Source organism: Colius striatus, chromosome 7 (assembly GCF_028858725.1).
Source record: "Colius striatus isolate bColStr4 chromosome 7, bColStr4.1.hap1, whole genome shotgun sequence".
NCBI lineage: Eukaryota > Metazoa > Chordata > Aves > Coliiformes > Coliidae > Colius > Colius striatus.
Genome location: NC_084765.1, coordinates 35,635,869 through 35,659,231, shown reverse-complemented (window position 1 = coordinate 35,659,231; position 23,363 = coordinate 35,635,869). Strand labels below are relative to the sequence as shown.

Below are 23,363 nucleotides of genomic sequence, written 5' to 3'. Positions count from 1 at the left end.
AGCTCTGGAAATTGGCTGAAGTGTGCTTGCATGTGGATGAACTAAAAAGATTTGAGAGTGTGCTGTAATTTCCTCCCCACATGGGAGGAATAATCTGCAAGGATTAGAGGAAAAAAAAACCCCTTAGGGATCAGGAACAGGAGAAGAAGAGACTCCATCAGTAATAGTATTAGACTCTGGGGCACAGCAGGGTGCTGATTTGGATACACAAATACACTGGTAGCTGACTGGAGTACCTCCTCTGACCTCCCTGTCTCCTGGAAGGACAGAGAGCCACACTGATCTGCCTTCCTCCAGAGGAGACTCTTCTTGTTCAAGCATTAAGATGACTCAAGGGAGGCTGTAACAACACCCTGTTTGCCTTTTTCTTGTGTTGCTGATGGCTGGCATGGCTTGGTGTGGTGATGTTTGATACTACCCCAACCTGTAGAGACCATAAGTGTCCCTCCCATCTGTTTCTCCTCTGATTTCTGCCACCCATGCAGCTTTGCAAGGCCTTGACTACTGCCTCTTTTCTTCTGGCATCCCCCCAGATGTACTCTGTACTCTTCACGTACTCTGCCAACAATGAAAGGAAGTGTATCCCCATCCACGGCTTTGGGTTGGCATGATGGATGCAGCTGCCCTACGATGGGAGAGGATAACTGGACAGCTCCCCCCCTTCCCTGCTCTACCTAGTTTTCTCCATGACTGTTTGCCCTTCTTGCAAGCAGCACTGTTTTGTTCCATGTTGCAAGGATATTTGGCAGCAAGTAAGGAAGTGGTGTAAATCAGAGCCACCATAAATCAGTGAATCTCTCTGCCACCACCAAAGAACAAGGGCACCTTCTGTTAGGAGAGCTGCAATTAATATGAGGACACATCCTTGGTCATCTTATCTTGATTGTTATAAATTAGAAGTATGTTTTCCTCACTTGGAGTGCTGGGTGCTCTGTGCCTTGTCCTTTGCAGGTGGGAGTACTTTGGATCCTCTCCCAGCACACAGTCACCCAAGTGGCTACCCTCAATAGCAGCTTCTGTGGGAGCAGAAGAGATGAGAACGGGAGCTGAGTGAAGGGAAGGGCAGCCAGAACTGGACACCAACTTTTGGATTTGAATGTGATGGGAGGGTCTTTTCAGCTGGCACATCCCCAGAGTCTGCATTTTCCCTTTTCTCTGAGACCTCTCCTTTTCTTGGTAGGGCAAGGCCACGTTGCCTCCTGCTCCTTATGCCAGGGGGAGCTGGAGGCTGATTTGGGGAACAGCTTGGTGGGATCTGGGTCTACATGCGTGTTCCATGGCTGGCTGTAGCAAATGCTGCTCTGCACCTGATCTCCTTGGTGTCTGGCTCTCCTAGACCTCCCTGAGATCAGCGTGAGCCACGTGAACTTGACGGTGCGGGAAGGGGAGAATGCTGTCATCACCTGCAACGGCTCAGGCTCGCCACTGCCTGATGTCGACTGGACAGTGGCCGATCTCCACTCCATCAACACACACCAGGTAGGGGCCACACACTCTCAGTGCTGTCTGCACCTGGTGTGGCGAGGGCAAGGCAGCTGCCAGGGGTTCCCCAGGTCTGTACATGCAGGGCAGAGGATTAGGTAGATGGTGGAGACTGCAATGAGAAACATGAAATGGTTATATCCAGAGGAAAATTGAGGCTGCACCCTATCCACATTGGGAACCTGGGAACAACCTGAAGGCAGCTAAACATTCACTCTGTACGTGTGGAAAGTGAAGATGAGACAGCTTCATATTTCAGTGCTCCCTAATTGAATTACCTCATGTCTCCTCTAATGAAACCACCTGTTTGCAATAGCTGTATCTGAAACAAGCAGCTAAGCAGACTTTTCTAGAGGCAAGTCATGCTTATTAGTACTACAACACTGTAGCTCTCCTCCTCCCTGTAGTTCCTTTTATCATCATGGAATCATAGAATGGTAGGGGTTGGAAGGGACCTCTAGAGACTATCTAGTCCAACTCCACTGTAGAAGCAGGTTCACCTAGATCAGGTAGCACAGGAACGCGTCCAGGTGAGCCTTGAAGACCTCCAAGGAAAGCGACTCTACACCCTCTCTGTGCAGCCTGTGCCAGGGCTCCCTCACCTGAACAGTTAAATAGGGTTTTTTTTATGTTTAAAGGGAACTTTTTGTGTTCCAGCTTCAAGAGACAATGTATTTAATCAGGTGAGGAAACACCTCCCTTCACCCAGATCCTAGTTGTCCTTGGATTCTGGAGAACTTCTCATATCTTATGTGGAAACTGTGATCCTCATCTTCTGGGAGCTGTAGTGTGGAGGAGAGGAGCCACAAGGCACTGATTTCTGCCTGTATTTCTCTCTGGCATTTTTAGACCAACCTCAACTGGACCAATGTTCATGCCATCAATTTGACTTTGGTGAATGTCACCAGTGAGGACAATGGGTTCCTGCTTACCTGCATTGCTGAGAACGTGGTGGGAATGAGCAATGCAAGTGTGCTGCTCACCGTCTACTGTAAGTAGCAGTGGAGACCTTGACCTTTCAGAGGCTGGAGGGCTGCCCTGGGATCTGTTGGAATGCATGGCCATTTGCTACCTGTGGCATACTGATTTTGTGGATGAGGATTAGAATCTGAGCACAGTGAGGAGGAGATGGATCCTTGCACAGCTCTCTCAAGTTGACAGTATTTTTGCTTTGCTGCTGCTTCCATTATTGGAGAAAGAAGCAGGGGAAGAGCAGCAGTGCCATGCTGGTGGTGAACATCTCTCCATCTCTTGGAAGATCCAGCAGCGTAAGGAAAAGCTGTAGAGGGACTAAAACTGTTTATAAACACAGAATTGCTTGCCCTGGTGCTCTGAGAGAAGCTAATGTCACCTTGCTAAAGCTAGTGTAAATCTTGCCTCTGACTTAGGGTTGCTAGTGCTTCCTCCCAGATCTGCTCCTAGAAAGTTAAACTGCAAATGCTGTGTAAACATGCACATGTCACATTTCAACTGTTCACTTTTAACTGCAAGTAGCTAAACTTTCTTTGTGCTTTCTAATATAACTTAACACAAACCTGACCTTAAGAGGAAGTTTACACAGCTTTGTGCTCTCAAGCAACCGAGATTTACTATATGTTGCTGTGTCTGTAATATTTGCCCTTACTCTGTAGTCTGAAAATCTGTCCCACACTCCCAATTTTGCCAAGTAGAGTGGAGACTCATGTGGGATTCTGGCTAGTCTTGGTGAGCCCACACACATTGCACGTCCAGCGCAGTACAGGAGCCCCTAGGGACCTGTAGACAGGGAGGTCACAGGGGATGGGAAAAAGGGGAGCAAATGCTTTACTACTTTTACCTTCCTCCCAGTAAATACTATTGGTGGATTGAAAAATGGAGGTGCCTAAATTTCAGATCCTCTCAGAGGTGATTAGTCAGCAAGCAGATGTTTTTTGCACTGTATTTTAGCATCTTTCCCTCTATACCTTAAAAAGCACCATGCCAATCCCTACTTTCCACCCGTGTAATCCTTTAAGCTGCTGACAGTTTCTGCTACCTCTGCTCTTGTTGCACAGACCCATCACTCAGGCTGTAATTTCACACTGAAAAGATCTGGGTTTGTGTGTGTAGGTGGCTGCCTGTTTTGAATTCTCCTAGCCAGGAAGATGTGAACGAGCCACATGCAGATCTAGGATTGCGAGTGAAAGGAGGTGGTTGGGACGTAGCTGTGTGGTTGAGAGTAGCTGGGTGCTGGTGGGAGAGTTTTACCCAGCTCCAACCAGCTCTGCACCTTTTTCTATTCTATCACATTGACTGCCTGAAAAAAATCAGTCTTTTTTTTTTTTCCCCCCCACCAAAAGATAGGTCAAAGCTGATATATTGGTTTTGTTACTCATGGATGCCCGGCGGATTGTCTTTGGATGGTACCAGGGAAAGATGAGTTTTAGGGAAGACTTACATCTTTTAGTGTCCTTTGTCTTTGCACAAAACTCTTGTTTTTCTAGTTCAGACTTCAACAGCCTTGGGGTTTGAGACCTTACATGTAGGCGTTGTAAATGGGGTTTCAGAAGCGACAGCAGAGCAACCTTTGAATTCCTGGACTGTCCCAGGGGGAAGACAATGCATATGCAATAAATTGCAGGTGGTGTCTCTGCTTTTCCTTTCCTTCTCCCACTCTACTCCCTTCTAATTAAAACACCCCTGAAGAGTGTTGGAGGGGTGAGAACTCCTTTGGGATATTCAGGCAGTCCAAAGCCCCAGGGATAGGCAGTCACTGAGGGATATTTGCTTCCACAACTATGCAGTCCCCAAATTGCTCAGTGAGACTGGAGAGCTCCCATGGGCACCTTGCACACATCTGCACTGATCTCCTCCTCCTTAGTGGGGACAGGTGGCCTCCCTGTCATCCCCTGAGGGAGGGAGAGCAGCAGTAGGCGTGTGTGGACTTGGGCAGCTCCAAGCTTAACTGTTTTTGGGCTGGTGGAAAGATCAATCCTGTTTTTAGTTTGTAGCCCTGTGGTTCAGATCCTCCTGGGGAGCATGGAGTGGTTCTTCTGACTTAGGGATGCTTCCTTGCAGCCGTCCATGGAAAGAGTAGAAGGAACAAGGGATTTTGGAGGCTGTGTTTTCAATTATATCGATTCCCACGGTGCACAGAGACGTGACGTGGGTGGAGGTGTGCTGTGAGCCTGCCATGTTTCTCTCTGCTAGATCCCCCTCGCATCCTAACTCTGGAGGAGCCGGTGCTACACCTGGAGCACTGCATTGCATTTGCAGTGCATGGGAACCCAGCTCCCACCCTTCACTGGCTGCACAATGGTCAGGTCCTCCGGGAGACTGAGATTATCCACATGGAGTTTTACCAGCAAGGGGAAGTGTCTGAGGGTTGCCTGCTCTTCAACAAACCCACTCACTACAACAATGGCAACTACACGATTGTGGCCACCAACCAGCTGGGCTCAGCCAACCAAACCATCAAAGGACACTTCCTTGAAAAGCCCTTTCCAGGTAGGATATTTGGTTTATCTCATTAAGGTTGCTTGCAATCCAAAAGTCTTCCTATAATTGAACCAATAATCTTTGAACCTAGACAAGACTTTGACAACCCAAGTTGGCATTTGAGCAGTGGGTTGGAAGAGGTGATCTCTGAAGGCTTCTTCTGACAAATAGGATTTTCCTACTCAAGTGTGTGTTGGTGTCATAACAACTCTTTAACACAGAGACACACTAACTAGTTTAGGTATTTTGGTTGTGTAACATATTCTGCAGTGTTTTTTGTTTGTTTTTTTTGTAAGATCTTTAGGGATTTCTGTGGGAATAGGATGTAAATTTGGTCCATTGTTTTGAATCTCCTCTGGGGCACCCCAAAAGGGGTTGCCCATTTTTTTTTTTGGTAGAAGGTATCTTTCTGTGTGACTGCTAGTTGTATGCCAGAGGAAAAAAAAAGCCCTTTGAAATGTTGCAGCTCTTCTGTTTTGGGGTTTTTTTTTTCCCTTTTAGCTTGCATTTGTGAAATGATTAAAGCTGGATGCAGCAGTGTCAGGATTGTTTTCTTTCTGAATATGACATGTGTGATTCCAGTCTACAAAAGATGCGACAGCTCAATTAGTCACTTTGCATCTGTTTGCTGGGGTTTCTTAACTGATTGATTGGAATTCCTGTTGTACTCCCTAGCAATTCAGGGTTTAACTGTAAAAAAACCCCACATTTGAGAGCACAAAGACCTAGCTCTGAGGGGTGCAGCAGAGACTTCTGTGGTGTCCTGTCTGCTCTATAGCAGCATGGAGGATCTTGGTCTGCTCTCTGGCATTGCAACAGTACTCTGGGCGTCATGGAGTTAAGATCTGTGCATGCTGCTGCCTTCAGGAATGAAGCCATGAGAAAATGGCAGCTCTAAATTGGCCCCTGCAGCCCAAGAAAACCCAGCAAAATAGGGCATTTGCTAAATATAGAAAAATACCGATGATACTCTCATTTATTATTTATATCACACCATATATGTACACAGAGTTTTCCCACAGGTCAAATATCGTAAATGCAAACCCAAATCTCTGCCTTGAAGATCTCACAATTGAACAAATGAGCTGATATGGATGGGAGAGGAGAAATTGTATTCTGGCTCCAAGGATGATGCCTTGTTTGGCTATCTGACCTATTTATGTTTCCTTCTGTCAGGGCAGAAGAGCAGCTTATCAAATGTAGGTGGGTGAGGAGAAGTGCACGGGTTTGCAATCTCAACTCTGTCAGGTCCCACCTTTGTGACTCAGTTTCCCCATCTGTCAAATGGGGACAGCTCTTAAGTAGGTATTGGACCTCCAGAAAAGGGGGCAACTCTGCTCTTTCCAAAGAGGTGGTTTTGGAAATGGATCTGAAGCGTTCTGTGATGTGGGAAGGCAGGTTGATGTTGGAAGATCCTCTTGTGTCAGAAGCTCTGGGAGAATGGGATTGTGTGAACTATATGTAAAATCCTGCCTTTGTGAGTGCATCTCCACCCACTCCTTGTTTATGTTGTTGGTGTGGAGTACTTATTGACCCTGAACCATCTCTCAGCAGGGACTGACCCGCTACTTTCATTACTTCTGATCCATTTCTTTTATTTCTTCTAATCTGAAGTCCCAAGCTGTTCCTTAGCCTGGCAGACCCTGTCAGCCCAATGCTGGCTGTAATTTACTTTCCTTGAAGTTCGTTGTTGTGTCCGTTGCCACAACTGACGTTAACACTCAATGCAGCAGACATTTATAATTCCCCATTGGAAGGTAGATTCCTCCCAAAAACACCACAAGTTGAAGGTGGTTCACAGTGTGGTTCATTCAAGAAGTTTATTGCCTTATAGCAATTCACATGTGCAAGGATTTTGCTGTTGCTACCCAGAATGAGATTATTAGTCTTAATGAAAGTGTAGTGTCTTCCTATCAGCACAGAAAACAAGCTGTGACTGTGTTGTTTTAGAAACCTCTGGTCTGAAGCCTCTTGTTGGTACTGTACCAGATTGTGCTTCCCAGACTGGGAGGAGAAAAGTGCTGTTAGAAGCTGGGTGGGAGCTGGAAGATATTCCCCATGCCATATCCTCCTTCTCTGTAATGAAGTCCTCATCTCTAGAGATATTCAAAACATGCATAGATGAGTTGTTGAGGGACATTGTTCAGTAACGGGCCTGGCTGTGTTAAGTGAGTGGTTGGACTTAATGGTCTTAAAGGTCTTTTCCAACTGTAATGATTCTATGTGGCTCTAGGAGCCAGGGGAGTGGCTTCCAGGACAGATTCGTGTCATATCCTGATAAAAGTCTCATTGCATGTTATCATTGACATCTCCATTGTAGGCTACCATCTCCATATTTAATCCACAAAGGTTAATATCCCTGCTTCCACCATGATGAGTGTTCAGTTCATTGGGAGCTTCTCACAGAACTCAGAAATTTCCTGGCTCTGCTTTGTACTTTGAAAAATAGGGTTTAGTGGGGAAAAAATAAACTGAGTTTCTGTTGAATTTGCTCACTCCAGCAGAGAAAATTGGAAAGGAGAAAATGTAGAAGCACCAAGAGTTTTATGACTAGACTCTGCCTGCTTTAATAGGAAAAAAAGGAAAGTCTCCAAATGAAATATTTCTTCCTCTTCCTCCTTTTTGTTTTTCTCTCCTCACTTGATAGAAAAAAACAAGGAAAGTTCCTCTTCTGCTTGACTTGAAACAAAAATATTTTCCCAGTTATTTTTTGCCCTGGTTTGGAAAGCTGTGTTTGTCACTTGGGGGCTGTTTTACGCTTCCCTTCCAAGCCTCACCCCTACTTCAGCGTGAGCCTTCCCGTGTCTTTCCAGGAGCCCTCTGCCAACAAAGCTGTGTAAACTCTAGTTAATATTGGGCTCAATTTCTTACACGGGCAAGTGAACTGAAAGCTGAAGTTGTTCTCATGCAATGTAAACTGAGTGTCACTGAGAGCTTTAGACCTCATCGTCCGGGGCCTCAGCTGCCTTCGAAGCTGGAGGAGCTTTACTGAATACACTGGAGCAGTCAAGAGGCTGGCAGCAGAGACTGCTGTGGCTGTCTTGGGCAAGAGGCAGCTCTAGGACAGCCACAGCCTCCGTGTCCAGTTCAGATGCTATTAGTTTTTAAAAGTGGCTCATGAAAAGGAGGTCAGTGGATATCTCCTTTAACCCCCTGCCCCAAGCTAGGCTCTCATCTGTGGGCATATCTGCTTCTCTCCCCTCCACCTCGATCCTGCTGAGCCCCATGTGTCTGTCGAGCTCTGCTGACATGCTGAAAGCAGGATTGTTTTAACAACCATTCAAAAGTGTCGTTGGCATGTTGCAAGGCCATTTTGGCCTTGCAACACCATCCCTTCCCTTGTATTTCAGTCCAGAGCCCTGCACGGTTACCCCTGTGCTCTCCATCCTGACCTCCAGCACAACCTACTGGCACTTGCACTGCAATTTCCAGTTACAGTTGCCCAGCAGGACAAAATATGGAAAGAGGGGTGGTGAAACGTCTGAGGCATGTGTCTGAATCTCTCCCTTTGCCATACTGCTAACTGTGGTTTTTTCTCTTTGTCCTTTCCACAGAGAGTACGGACAACTTTGTCTCAAGTAAGTGTCTCTTTGCCCTTTGCATGCTATGGGTGTTTTGTTTTTGTGATTCTCTGTGTCCCTCTGACTTACACGCTCCTGGAGAAAAAAAAAAGGAAGCCAAAAGCAAGTTGGCAGAGGTTGCACAAAGCCCTGGCTTCCTCATGCATGAGCAAGATGGCCGAGGAGCTTTTAATCAGCTGAGTAATCTCTAGAGCCCAGGAAACGATCGTTTCCCTCTAGTGACATCCTGAAGAAGGTCCTGTAGTGGAAATGACTGGTTGAGATGTAGTGGAAGAGGTCTTAACCAGATGCAGACTGGCCTCTATGGTGTCTAGTGTGGGATGAGAAGCAGAACTCAACTTCTGTAGCATTTCTTCCACAGATTGTGGCCCCTTAACCTCTGCCCTGCCCCCACCCCTAAAAAACAGCCAAAAAATCCAAGTAACTGTTTATTTGGATCAAGTTCTGCTGGAGTCAGTCTTGTATTTTAACCCAACTTAGCCCAGTAGACTTCTGAAAGCTCTAGAAGATGGCTTAGTGGTAGGGGCCACCCACCTTAGGACATCAGGCATCCAAATGTTTGTAGGATTGAGTGAGATTAGCATTGTCCCATCATCCTGGTCTGTAGTTTCTCTGCTGATGTGCACAGGGAACTCTCCAGTGGTTGACTTTGGTGCCTCCTGAGGTAGAAAGCTGCAGCCTACGTTAAGGGTGAACTGAATCTCATTAGATCAGACACTGCCATTAGGGAAATGCTCGTGCCCTGGGAACCATGTTGAATCTCCTGTCTGTGGTGTTTTGGTTTCAGTCGGTGATTATGAAGTGAGTCCTACACCACCCATCACTGTGACCCACAAACCAGAGGAGGACACTTTTGGGGTGAGTTGTGTCCTCTTCTCTACAGAACGGTTTTGTATGCATTTCTTGTTATTGGCAGCTTGGTATTTACATTCCTGTGCTGTTTTGAGATGTTTGCAAGGAAAATCTGTTCTTTTATGACTCAAGACAACAATCAGAAGGAATTTGTGGCTTGTGTCAGGCAAGTAAAATACTGACACAAACCATCTGATCCTCTTGGGTCTTCAGCGTACAACCAGGGAGCTCTTTGAAAATAAGGCCTCCTGTGAAGTTGCTGCTGGCAGGGTCAGAAATTCTCAACTCTTTTAGAGTAGCACCCAGAGGACAAACAAACAGGCAATTGTATGTTTTGTGTTATTATTGAGCTGTTAAGTTTAGCCCTGTGAGGGACTCAGATTTAGCTTGGTTCAGTTTTGTCAATGCCAGGTTGCCCTCTCTCTTGCTCTACAGGGTATGCCCAAAATGGAAAAGAAAGCAAGCCTACTGCTTTCAGAACAGATCTCAACCTTGTTTTTCTTCTGTAGAATCCATGTAGAAAAAGAATAAAAGTTTATGTTTAAGTGTTGAGGGGGAAAAAACCTCAGCATGTTACAAAATTGCTCTAATTCTGTGAAAGTTTTAAGACCTTGAAGCCCACCAGATGTCAACAGAATGAACAAAGCTCTCTCCAGCTTCATCCAACTGAAAATCTCCTAGAAATGAAAAACTTGAATGGTGAGACCAGAGTAGTAATATGCACTGATTATTAAATATGAAGCACAGAAAACAAGCTGAGGGATGAAAATAGCGTTGTAAAATAGAAATATTGCACCTACAGCAAAAAGGGCAGGGGAAAAAAGAGTTTCAAAATTAAATTCCTTTTTCTTGATTAAATGACACATTTTCTATTATAGCAGAATACAGTTTGGTAAAAGGCAGCAAAGTCTAAATGCATCACAAGGCCCAGTGCAGGAGAACAATTGGACAAATGCCAAAGAAATTGTTGTTTACAGCAATGCAATAAAAGTATCTCAAGCAAAGACTTGAAGAAATAAATATTCATAAACATTCAAATAAGCCTGGAGTTGTAAACCATTTAGAGCAAGGAGGTTTTCTTTCCTCTGCTTCTGCACTGATACAGTGGAACTCCAGCTCCAGTGAAGGACTTTGGACACTGTTGTAGTAAAGCATGTCTTACTAAAAATTGCAATATAGAACCATTAGAGGTTTTAGGAAACCCAAATGTGGGTTTTTTGGGGAAAAAGTGCAAACACAAACCAATTCTACTTGATTTCTTCTGTTTTCTTTCTGTGGTGTGTTATTTTCCGCCATTCTTTGTCCTGAAGGATGTTTGGATGGAGACAGAGTTGCTTTTTCTAAGGAATTTTCTACTGCTCCTATGTGTTTCCAGCTCAGGTTAGGAGAGCTTTAGTTTTGCAGTGTCATGGCACAGTGGTGATGTCAGAAATGGAGGCTCGTGATGTGGAGCGGCAAAGGGAGAGCCTGGGCGTTGGAGCAGAGGTCTTCTTTCTCTGCAGATACATGAAGAGAGAGACTGGGGAGAACTGGTGAGAGCAGCATTGCTGATAGGGAGCCCCTACACCTCCCAGTCCAGCAGACAGCCTGTGGCGCTTCGAAGCGGTGACAGAGCCCTTTGCTTTAGCTTGTGTTTTCCTCCATGGTGCTGCAGCAGATGGTATGAGCCCACAGAAAGGTCAACTGAGCAAGGAGGTGCTGCATTTCCAATCTAGCCTTCTAAATTCCTCTGTCTTGACTCTAAGGCTTTTTCCTTTCAGGTTTCCATAGCGGTTGGGCTGGCAGCTTTTGCTTGTGTCCTCTTGGTCGTCCTCTTTATTATGATCAACAAGTATGGCCGACGGTCCAAGTTTGGGATGAAAGGTACGTGCAGTTGCTTCCCTCTAGCAGGAGGCACCTTCCAGGATTGCCCAGCTCTTATGGCACACATGGAAAGGTGTTGTGGTTTTATTCCTACATTATCAATATTGGTGCAAAGCTTTCTGAAGAGAAAGGTCGTCCATCTGTCTTCTGTTTGTTGAGAGAGTTACAGAGATGTAGAGGCTGGTAGTTCTCACCTGCATGTGCTTCTGCTGGGCATATGTCTTCCTTATCAGTATGTAACTGCATCTACCAGTAGCCCAGAAGATCTTTGAGCCTGCTTCCTCCATCTGTGCTTTGAGGGAGTTGCACTCAAGAGAGCATGTTCTTGAATGGACTCTTTTGTGGACTTGACAGTTTCCCCATGTGTGGGGAACACAAGTATGAGAAGTTGGTTTGGGTTCTGTTGGAACGGCAGATGCATCCATTCTGTGCCTGTCTGTGAATGGGGACCAAGGGACTGCTGTTAAGTTGGAGGTCCATGCCAGGAAAGCGATTACTGACCTCTCTTTCAGCAGCATGTAAGATGTCTTTCGACTGCCTCTGTGTTGGAAGGCTTCCTCTTCTGTGTCATGAATAAACACTTTAGGAGCTATTTCAAGTGTCCTTGGTAGTGACTGGAAAGAGAGAAGATATCTGGTGTTTGCCAGGCAGAGCTGGTCTCTGTTCTAACAACACCGGGGTTTTGATGTGATAGAGCTAATGCCAGAAGACAGTGTGCCATCTGCTTTTTGTGACTCTGCTGCTACCTCCAGTTGGGCAGCGTTGGTGGTGCCCAGTGAAGGCTGGAAGAAGTATCTTCACATGATAAAGTAGTTCCCAGCTTAATTGGCGGCTGATGCATACACTGTTTGAAGCCAGGCTGTGACAAACATGAGCTGCTTCTGAGGCTCTGGAGTCACAGCCTATCTCCTGACCCTGCTGGGGTCTGTGTTGCAGGGCAGGTTGATAGGTTTGGGGACGTTTCTTGTACTGGCTTAGGGCTTTGTTTGCTCTACAGACACATTTCCTGAATGGGTCCAGATGGGATTCTGGCTGGACTTTCCCCTATGCATCCTATGGAGATAGGAGACAGGACATTTAATTAAATAGTGAATCTTCTACACCAGCTTAGTAATATTTAGTCCATATGTCCAATGATAAGAACCATCTGGTAGGGTGTCCTGACTTGTGGGTGGAGTAGGGGAATGGAAGACATGGTTGCTGGGATCAATTCCCAGCTCTTCTACTGACTCACTTAGTGTCCTTAGGCAATTAGCCGTTTTAACCTCTGTCTCTGCTTTAATTTCTCCATCTGTAAAATTGGGATGATGTTACGTGCCTTCTGGATGGATTTGTCAGAATGCTCTGGGAGTGCTTGGGCATTTGCCACTGATGGGGCTTAGCGATGCAAATATAAAAAGGAAAAGTAACTTCTGACCCCAGTGGAAAAAACAGAGAGGAATGATCCCTACGTGAGTAACCAGTCTTGGTGAACAGATGCATGTATGTGTTCAGAGGTGTTTGGATAAGTGTGGTAGTTGGATAGCCTGCATTCCCAGAAACCAGAGGGGTGCTGTGATGGTTTCTCATGTGCAGATTTTGGGAGGTGAAAATGTTTAGGCAGAAGAGCCTGCTTTCCTCCTCACTGTGCTGCGTTTCTTCCAATTCTGATATGAAACACCAGCCCACAAAGTTTCTGGAAGTTTTATTGATGAAATTGCTTGGAGAGATGGAGTTGACAGAAATGAAATACATCTTTAAAACCGGGGAGAGAGCTCTTCAGTGACTCACAAGTGTCATAGGCACCATCATGGGCAGCCTACTCATGCTGCTTCAGATCTGCTCCATGTCAAAGGCTGTAGCTCCTCCTGCCCTGTGGACATTCTCCCTAGCACATGGCCTTACTTGGAGCCCCACAACTTTTCCCTAGCATCTCTTCTGCCTACTCTTTTTTTTTCTTGAGCTGTAGTGCCACTGCTAACTGTCATGCCACTAGGCTTTGCATCTTTAGCCTGTATCTCCCTTTTGCATCAGGCTTGCTGCGAAACCTTGCCACTTCTTCAGCCACAGCACAAATACAACTCTTCCATCGACCTGCAGTGACTGGGATGTTTGATGGTACCCTGTGTATGGTTTGTCCTGACAGCTGTAGCTGACTTCTTTCTCGCCTCCACAAGAAATGTCTCAGTCCCTTCCATGCTTTCCAAAATGTAGTTTCTAAGTTCTCCTTCCTTGCTACTCAGCAGGTCCATGATCCAGACCCTTCATCTCTCCTTAGATTACTTTGGGGTCTCAGCTGAGCTGTCATGAATAGTCCTGATCTGGCTATGGTACCTTGAAGTTTGTATTTGTGCTGTGTGTACTGGCTGTCTTTTTCCATGCTGTCTCTTCTTTCACTTCATTAATAGGCTGCTACTTCATTCCCTTGCCCTGGAGACTTCCTGTCCATGGGATGATGCTCTTGTCCAAATCACTTTACCGAGCACTCCTTGAGCTGCTTTTCCAGGGGCTCGTGTACAGGTTCTACCTTATACTGACACTGTGTATGGGACAGTGCAGCTGACCTCCAAACCCCTTGTAGCCACCACTTTCCTCTCGGTCCCTTGTTATCAATTCTTGGGCACAGTCCATGCTGTGTGGCACTCAGCATGTTACAGTTTACTAAGGAAAAAATAAATCCAAACCCCAAGTCTTTATGTGAAAGTGCATCATTCCCTGAATCAGGAGCTGTTCATCGCCAGCTGATATGTTGCCACTTGTTGTTGAAATCCCAGCTTGGCAGGCCTGCAGGAGCAGGTTTTTCCTGTTGTTTTTGTCACGGATGCAGAACATTGTGTGCTCATGTTGGACACGTTTACCCAAAGCACCTCGTGAGTCCTTCTGAGCACATCTTTTTCCTTCTGTGTCTCCTCGCGTTAAGCAGATGGTTTATCTCGTAGAGTGAGAGGTGAACTTGGATTGACAAAGCTGGATGTCATGCTGCAAAGTCCCCTGGGCCAGCTTGCTGGCTTGCCCACTAGTCTTAAAAGCACAGTGATGTGCTGCCAAATGTCTGCCATCCCACTTGCCTTTGCTGAGAAGGAAGTCACTGTGCTGGGGGTACATTTCACTATGAAACGATTGTGTGTCCACATTTGGCCTCTTCTGGCTGGCAGCACACTGTCAGAGTCCTGGTAGAGCTGCCACTCTGGTTATGACCTAACTCCTGATACAGCCAAGAGCCAAGTGGTGGAAAAGCCTGCACTACCAGGCGTGCCATTGACAGGCTGGAGCGGTGGCATCCACAAAAGCTCCTTGTGAAGGACCTCTGCTGCTCTGTGCTTCCAGCTCCTTGGCATCTCTCAGCTGAGCTCTCACAGAGGGTGGCTCTGTGCCATCCCCTTAGCCTTTCCCTCTCTCTCCGGAGAGGGCATTCATTAACACATTTATTAATCCACTTGCTGGGGTTATTTAATCTGGAGAAGAGGAGACTGAGAGGAGACATGGTCACTCTCTGCAACTACCTGAGTAAAAGCTGCAGTGAGGTGGGGGATGGTGTCTTCTCTCCAGTAATGAATGACAGGACAAAGGAAAGAGGCTTCAAATTGTGCCAGGGGAGGTTTAGATTGGTGATGAGGAAGAACTTTTTCACCAAAGGGGTTGTTAGACACTGGCACAGGCTGCTCAGGGAGGTGGTGGAGTCCCCATCCCTGGAGGTGTTTAAAAGACAAATAGATGGGGTGCTGAGGGACATGTGTTAGTTATGGGCTTGGAAGTGTGAGGTGAGTGGTTGGACTAAAGATCTTTTCCAACTGAAAGAGTTCTATGATTCTGTGAACACTGGATGGCAGAGGTCAGATCCCTTTTCTGTGGCTGCCTGTTGGCTTTGAGTTCTGTAACTGGGGGTGGGAATGGGGATGAGATGAAGCAGCTGAAATGGGAGGCTGGAGGTTCACTGGAGCTGGGGGGGCAGAGGCAGCAGGAGAATAGCAAACACAGTGCCTTTTCGTGAAACATGGTGTTACATGGCCAACACAGAGGCGGCAGAGGGGAAACTGCCAGGAAGAAGGAATGTGAAAACTGAGACATCTTGAAGTTGCAGATATGGGCTGCAACCACTTGCTCAAGGACGATGTATCCAGAGGGGCAGCTGAGATGCTTTTTAAAGCCTTCAATGAGCGTGGGAAGAAGAATCTTACAAAGCAAGAAACTGAGAGTCAGGGCCCTTCAGTTTACTGCTGTGTCCCAGGGGAGTGGGTTTTTACAGCTGGGATAGAGCACATAAGAGTAAGGAGCTCAGCATCCTGTGCTCAGCACTGGGCTCAGTGTCCCTCGGTCCCTGCCCACCTGCCGGAGGTGGGAGGTTTCACACCTCACCTTTTGGGGTCAGGTTTGGCACCACAAGCCTCGTAAACCCACATCTTCCGTTCAAAGTTTAATCCCAGCAGATGACAGGAAATGAAATTTCATAATATAATAAAACAGCCACATGCAAGTCCCGGGACTAACAAAAATGAAACTTCATAAACCAATAATAATGGCAGAGAAAAGTCCTGGGGCTAACAAAGTGTTTGGATGGCACAGCGATGGAGGCCGTGTAAATGCTCAGGTTGATGGCCTGAAATATATATGCTCCTTTTGCTTGTTTTCTGTTACATTTGCAAGTGCCTAGGGGTAAAGAACGTGTGCTCATGCATATTTGTGTGATGTATTCCTGGTGCTGCACAAGTTTAATAAAAATAAAAAACAAATTGAGTTTGCTGAGATATGGGGATAAAGATGCTAGAGAATATCCAGAGACAAGAGCACTTGTCGTTTTGCTGTGATGAACTGTTTTTCCAGGCTCTGAGATTAAAAACTACTTGCATTTTCCAAATGAGGTTTTCTTCTTCGGGTGGAGACAGTGCCAGCTAATGGTTCAGACTTGGTTACAGCTGGCAAAGAGTCAATTGCTTTTTAATCTGATTTCCTAAAGAAGCAAGGGGTGTTATCTCACCTCTCCACACACATGCGAGCGTGTGCGCACAGCTCTGCCTGCCCGGTTTTCCCTTTTCTTTGCCACAGCTTTTGGATCTGCCAATCGGCTCTATCCAGACAAGCGGAAGGAAGGACTTGGAAATACCTTTACATGCTTCATGGAAATACTGGGGTTTAAAAACAGGATGATAACTCAGGTGATGCCCCACTGATGGAAATACCTTCAAGCCTTTCTGGGCATCAGAGAGAGCCCGTATGGAAGCTCAGCTTTGGACAGAAAAACAAAACATGGGGCACCAGGGTTTTACAGGGTCTGCTGTAGTGGGTGATGTGTACATCTGTACACATGCATACACGTATTTTCTTTCTAAGTAGGCAGGAACAACAAGGAGATGAGGGAGGAATGAAAGAAGAGTAAATAAATACTGACTTTCTGTAATATTTGAGGAATCGCATCACTATCAGCTCTTTTGGTATTTGTTCTAATACCCCTGATCAAAGTGCTGGCACTGCTGATGTGCATGTGGATGTCAGAAGTACTTGCAGAGCTGTTCCATTGTAATTTAGCATTAGTTAATAGGTACTTAAAGTAAAGTGGTTGCCTATTTGATTATGATTGGGGGTTATTAACATTTTTTTCCATAAACAGATGGTAACTGTCCGCTGAGTCGATTGCAGAGCAATTCCAGGGTTCTGATTCAAGAGGGCCAGCTCCTACAAAGATATCTTGGGTGCCTGGCTTTTTGCTTTTGTTGATTTGTGGTTTTTTGTTTATTTTTTTTTTCTTTTTTGCTCTCCTCCTCCATCATGCAATTATCACTGCAGCTTTAAAGAGGGGGAAAAAATAACATGCAAGAGCCATGACTTACCTTTCAGATGAGGCTCAATTCTGACCCACGTTGCCTTGGCCAAGTCTGAGTCTAATCATGCACTAGTTGTTTTTTTCCTGATTATTTGTTTGCAACTGTATAGGCATGAACAAAGAATCTGCAGCTGGGAGAGCCTGCACCTTAAGGGTCAGTTGCTCAAGAGAAATCAGGGCCCCTTCATTTCATCTTCCTGGGAGCAGGAAGAAAGAGAGAAACAAGTAATATCATCTCCTGTAGCCATGCCAGGCTAGAGGAACAGCCATGCATTAGTAGCTATGGCTAACCACGGAGGCTCAGGGCTGTGTGGTGGGCCATACTAGCCAACTAGAAATGGGAACTGATGGCCTTGGCTTTCTCTGATGTTTCTTCCGATGTTGTGAGGAGCCAAGCCCTCTGGAATGCATGGTCAGAGCAACCATGTAAGGCTGTTGGAAGCTGGGCATTTTCTGTGTTGGTATCCTTCTGTTTGTTTGAAAAGCCCCTTGATATCCTTCTTGTGCTTGATATTGCTTTGTTTTATTTGCCTGGGAAGTGGATTGAAAGGGCATGTGGTTTCATTGGGGCTTCCTTCTATAAATGCCTTTTTATATTCTGCTGAAGTGCAAGCTGTGGTTTTTTTTTTTATTTATTTGGTACCTTCAAGGTGATAAAATATAAAGCTCTTCAAACTGATAAGCACCTTACCCTCTGCTAAGCTGTGTAGTCCATAACCAGTGTTGGTGGCAGCAAAGGAAAGCTGTTGTACTTCCTTGGGCTCCTTGGACAACCTTTGAGATCCCACCTCTCCCTTGAGGTTCTGTGACGAGGCATCTGCTTCTACCTCTCCTCTCTGCGATGGCAAATCAGTTAATGCTCACACCCCTTGTCCTTTGGTCCCAGGTGGTGGCAGTCCGGTGAGGGCTTTGAGAGATGGGATGATGCTCTTGCTTGTTGCTGCCTGAGGGAGCAAGGAGCCACCCTTGACTGGAGAGATGCATCCAGGGGGGATGGAGAAGTGCATCAAATGACCCTGGAGCAGAAATGATTGGCAGAAGATCAGGATTTATTTAAATCTACAAATGAAACATTTTCCCACTCCGAGAAGTGCTAATAAGTTATTTATGAAGGAAACGTAAAGTGCACTGACCAGCTGTTATCTATATCAGTTGCTTTTACAAAACCAAGGTGTTTATTTTAGGCAGCTACTAAAAGAAGTTAAAAAAAAAAAAAAAAAGGTCAGATCAATAGTTTTCAGGTGACCTGAGAAGCCCTCAACTTCCTTCACACCACTCTCCTGCAGGTTCTGCCTCGCTGTGCGTCACCTCCCTTGCTTGTGGGTGTGCAGATTTTCTCCCTTCACCAGCTCGGTGCTGGATGTCAGGTGCCCACTTGCTCCAAAGGAAGCCCACAGCACTGTTGGTATTCACCCCAAGCAGTTCTGCATTAGCAGGTGTCTCACTGCTGATTTCCCCAAGAAGCTGTTGCGTTGTGGTGTCAGAAGCTGTGTGAGTGACCCTTGTCTTACCTGTGGTTTGACATGTGAACTCTCAGACGAGGGGGTGGAAGGACACTGAAATTTAATATTTTTTTTCAATAATTCTTTTTGAAGCTGTCTCTATTCCAAGCTCAGAACTTTTCAATCTGCAAAGCATTGACAAGTAGCTGTGCTGAGGACCCTACTACTGGTAGTACCGTGCTTGTTTCTGCCTTTGTGTAGCATCAGCACAGAGGAGGGAGAGAGTAAGAATGAGCCACCCTCACACCACAGGGTTTGGAAGACATCCTTCATCCACTCACCACCCAGGAGCAACTGATTTGCCCCAATTCCTCATCCAACTTCTTGTGTACATCTTTTCCACAGCTGTGAAACTGCTCAGGCAGTGCTCATCTGAGCAACCTCTCCCAAGGACCATGCAAGGTGCTAATAATCCTCAGAGGGCTCCTCTCAACAGCAGTGATATTCCTGCCTGCCCACTCCTTCCCTCTGTGACTCCAACCTCTGTTTGCTGCTTGGTCTGATGGTGTCTGTTGTTATGTGGCTTTGCTTTGATGAAAGGTGCTGGAATTGACAGCACAGAGCCAGAATAATTGCTTATCTCCAGAACAGTTACCACACACAGAAGCATGGGTAGGCTATTTTTTTACACAGTGTAACTAGTCTGATGTTAAGGAATCATCTCCATAAGTCTTGCCTTGTGTGCACTCTCTTGTGCCTCTCTGATGGCAGCCAACAACTAAATGTCAACTTTGATGTGGCTTTAATAAGGTGCAGGGCAGTGAGGGAAGAAGCAAAGGGCTTTAATTAATATTTTAATTGTAGTTTGTCTGTACTGGAGTTGTCCAATTATTCTTTGAAAAAGATTTTGCTATTGTAAATGGTCTTCTGGGAGGATGTCCCTGTCGAGTTCATCACCTCTTCCTCCTCGTGACTTGCTGTAGGATTGTTCATTTAAGCCAGGGATCTGTCACTCTGTCCATAAACTCTGGAGCTTTGCTCTTGGTCAAGAGATAGGTGGCTGTGAGGTAAATGGCAGCATTGACAAAGGAAGCATTTGGGAGCTGTGAAGGCAAATGGGGAGAAGAAAGAGAATGATGCTGCTTGGTTTTGGACTTGGCCTGAGTGTACTTGAAGGAATGCCTGGAAATTTGGAGGGAATAGAAAAACCTCCCCAGGAAACAGATAGGAGCTGTCACTTGGACTGTTCAAGCTTGGACTGGCAAAAGCATTGAGGAAACAAATTGTAGAGAGCACTGGAGCATCTGATGGTCTAGGAGGCTTGTTCCATCTGCATCTTCTGTCTCTTGTGGTGCAATCACAAGCCTTCCTGTGTCCCGCACAGCCACAAGAAACTCTGTCATTAGCACTGGTGTTTAGCATCTGTTGATGAAGGTGTGAGTAGTGCAGAACTTTGTGATGCTCAGGCATGTCATTTCAATCTACAACCATGCTATTAAGAAACAGTGGACCAGAAGATAATGCCAGTACACAAAGGCAACTGTGAGGTAATTTGTTCATGGGAAGAATAACACATATATTGATTCTCATATTTTGTGTCTGAGGGGCAGGGTTATAATCCAATTTCCATTTGGGAGAATGGTCTTCAGTTGATGCCATGGATGGGATACTGTTACCCTGACTTTGGCATGTGGTTCAGGAAAGGGACCCAGGAGATCTCATTGCCTGTGACCACACAAACTGGCCACAGGTCTCTCTTTGGACTCTCTGTATGAGGCACTCTGGGGAATGATTCTCAGTGCACCCACAAAACCTCACCCCAGTCATCAGCCTTTGACATGCTCTGCTCCACACTCAGGCCATGTTACTACTCCCTGTTCTCAGGCTTGAAACATGAGAAGACTGTGAAGCTGGTGCTCGTGCCCATCTTCTGTGTTTCGTAGCATCTTTGTTCCCTTTGTCTGTTGGAACCTACTATTTGAACAAAAGTTTTTCTTTGTTGTTTTACTTCACCTCAGCCTCTCTGGAAGGGGCTGTTTCACGTCAGGATCCTTATGCTGCAGCCAAGCATCCTATACACCCTGGGGTTGTGGTGGTTTCGTGGCTCTACTGGCTGCCCTCTGATCTTTGGAAAGACCTCACTTTGTGCCCAGTGAGAGGTTTTCCCTGCAGAAAAGAGAAAAGCAATTTGTTATGGGAGCCCCGTTGAGGAACATGGTCTCTGTCAAGGTGGTTTTGTCACATATGACTTTGATGCCACTCAAGCCAAAGCAGTGCAGCAGCATCAAAAACTGGGGAGAGTGAAAAACCGTACAATTATTGAAAAGAAAAGGGATGATGGGCCTGCTTGGATTTTGTCTTGCTTCTCATTCCACCTGAACCAGCTATAGGCGGAGCTGGTTGCCAGTGAACCTGTATCTCCATCTTCTCTTGTTCCCGGAACATGCTTCATCCCCCTCATCAGTGAACACGTTTTTCCCAGCCTAGCACAGTCAGGAGGCAGACAAGAAGCTGTGAATTAGTGTGAGAAGAAAAACACTGTTTTCCTTCACTCTGTGGGGTTTTTTGTTCATAGTAAGATTCACATGGCATGGGGCTGTTATGCCAGTGCCACGGTAACCTCAGGGCAGGCAACGTGTCCCGGTGCAATGCTGCTGAAGCCTGCGGTGCCGAGACAGCTGCTGGGATTGGGGCAGGGAAGAACTGGCCCTTTTGTTGCTGACAAGACAATTTCATCTCAATGCTCTAAAAGCTCTTGTGACATTTGCAATTTTCCAGATGGATAATGAAAAGCTGTGAGCTGGGGCGTCTCAGCAGCCTTTGAAGCACTTTGCCTGTGGAGCTGTGTCCATTGGTTTTGTATCTGCTGACAGGGCTTAATAATCATTACACTAAGTAAAGCCGGCACTCGAGGAGGAGGAGGAAGGTAAAGCCACTGCTGCCATTGGGCTGAGGCATGTTTCTCCCCGTGCTGTGCAGACGTGCTTATCGGAGCTGCAGATGACCATCCCGGTGGGATGATTTCTGCCTGCTATTCTCCCAGGCTTGCGGGGCTCTACAGGAGCCAGAGCTACTCACCTCTTGCTCAGGAGACCCTTGACACCCTCTCATGGCATCCAGGGATGCACCTGGTTCCAGCCCAGGGGTTGCAGTGCTTCCACTTGGCTCTGGCTTCAGTCTTGCTTTGGCAAGAGGAGTCAGAGTTTCCTACAATCAGCAGGTGCATGGTCCCTGTGAGAGAGCAAAGCATGTCTTCATCTAAAGTGGTGGTAGCAGCAATGTACTGTTTTTCTGGTTGATGTTGGGGATAATAATTAGCACAGTTCTGCTTATTGAGCTATGATATATTTTTTTCTTAATGAAGGAGAGATGTCTGATTAAAAAAAACAGAAAGAAAACCCCCATAATTTGGAGGCAACAATGGTCTAGGACCAATGTTTATTCTTATAGATTTCTTAATTGATTTCTCTGACTCTTTCATTTGTGCTGTGGGTAAATTCCCATGCTCATCCCTGTGCACACAGCAGTGGGATGCTGCAAGCAGGGCTGAGGATTCTGGCACAGCAGGGCAGGGCATGTAACCTTTCCACTCCTGGGATGTAATGCAGGGGACCAGCTGCTGAGAGCTGTAGCAGGAGGTGTGATGAGCAACATTCCTGTGTTGCCCTGTGCTGGTCACTGAAGGTGCTCTGAGGTCACCAAAGGGCCCAGGTGTAGGGCAGTTTGCTACTGGAGAGTTGCTCATTCTCTGTTTATTGCAGTTAATTTGTTATACACTTCTACACCCCATTCTCCTGGCTTCAGCGTTGCTGGTTGTTCCATTGCAGTTGACTCTTCCTACAGCATTAAGAAAGAACACGATGCAAACCCTCTCGTGTCATCCCCGTTGATCTTATCAATGCTTATAAATACCTAAAGGGGAGCTGTCAGGAGGATGAGGCCAGTCATTTTTCTGTGGTACCCAGTGACAGGACAAGGGGCAATGGGCGCAAGCTGGAACCCAGAAAGTTCCACTGGAACATGAGGAGAAAGTTATTTGGTGTTGAGGTGAGGGAGCCCTGGCACAGGCTGCCCATGGAGGATGTGGAGTTTCCTGCTCTGGAGGTTTCCAAACCTGCCTGGATGTATTTCTATGCTACTTGCTCAAGGGGAACCTGCTTTAGCAGGGGATTGGACTGGATGATCTCTAGAGGTCCCTTCCAGTTCCAACCATTCTGTCATTCTGTAATGGGTTTCTTTCATTTCCAAATGAATAATAAAGATGTTAGATAACCCCAGACTTAGCACCAGTCCCCATGGTGAGCCTCTCAGGCTTAAAGCTTTGCCCTATTTGTGCATCTCAGACGCTAGCAGGGAAAAGCTACATAAATCAAATTTACTGTTATTATTAATACTGTTGTATGACAGTGCTCATATCCAAGCCAGTTTGAATTAATTTTTCAAGGAAGTTTTTTTTCTGAGACACTATCAAATATTTTACTAAGCCCAAATATATTGCAGTCTTCACTGACTGATTTTGTAATTCAATTGGGGGAAAATACGACATCGAAGGTAGTTCAACGTGATTTGTTTTTATAGACCAACTGTTTCATCCTCTCGATTCCACTGTCATTTAGGCTCTTAAGTAGTTTTTTCTTAATATTTACTTTGATTTTTTTACCATAAATTTAAAGTTAGGCTTATTAATTTCTTCTGCACATCAACCAGGAGGACAAATACAAGTTGCATGCATATACGTGTGTTTAGAGGGAAATGTCTTTCCAGATTTACAGTACATCTGCCTTCCTAACAAGTTTCTCAGCCCAAAATTAAATTGGTAGCAGCATCTGGTATTGAGACTTCATGCCTTTTGGGTTGCTGAGTTCCTTTGTTGAGTATCCTACTATAGAC

The 23,363-nt window shown here is 45.9% G+C and overlaps 1 protein-coding gene across 5 annotated transcripts in view; it reads left to right on the top strand.

The window, feature by feature from the left end:
- Positions 1-23,363, top strand: part of NTRK3 (neurotrophic receptor tyrosine kinase 3) — a 210,300-nt gene that overhangs the window by 62,385 nt on the left and 124,552 nt on the right. For 4 of the 5 annotated variants that reach the window (XM_061999312.1, XM_061999313.1, XM_061999311.1 and 1 more), the window contains exons 6-11: positions 1,337-1,479; positions 2,332-2,473; positions 4,651-4,947; positions 8,493-8,516; positions 9,307-9,377; positions 11,132-11,234. In XM_061999312.1, coding sequence (XP_061855296.1) covers positions 1,337-1,479; positions 2,332-2,473; positions 4,651-4,947; positions 8,493-8,516; positions 9,307-9,377; positions 11,132-11,234 — 780 coding nt within the window. The remainder of the gene's footprint in view (positions 1-1,336; positions 1,480-2,331; positions 2,474-4,650; positions 4,948-8,492; positions 8,517-9,306; positions 9,378-11,131; positions 11,235-23,363) is intronic. The other variant, XM_061999314.1, reaches the window with a different exon arrangement.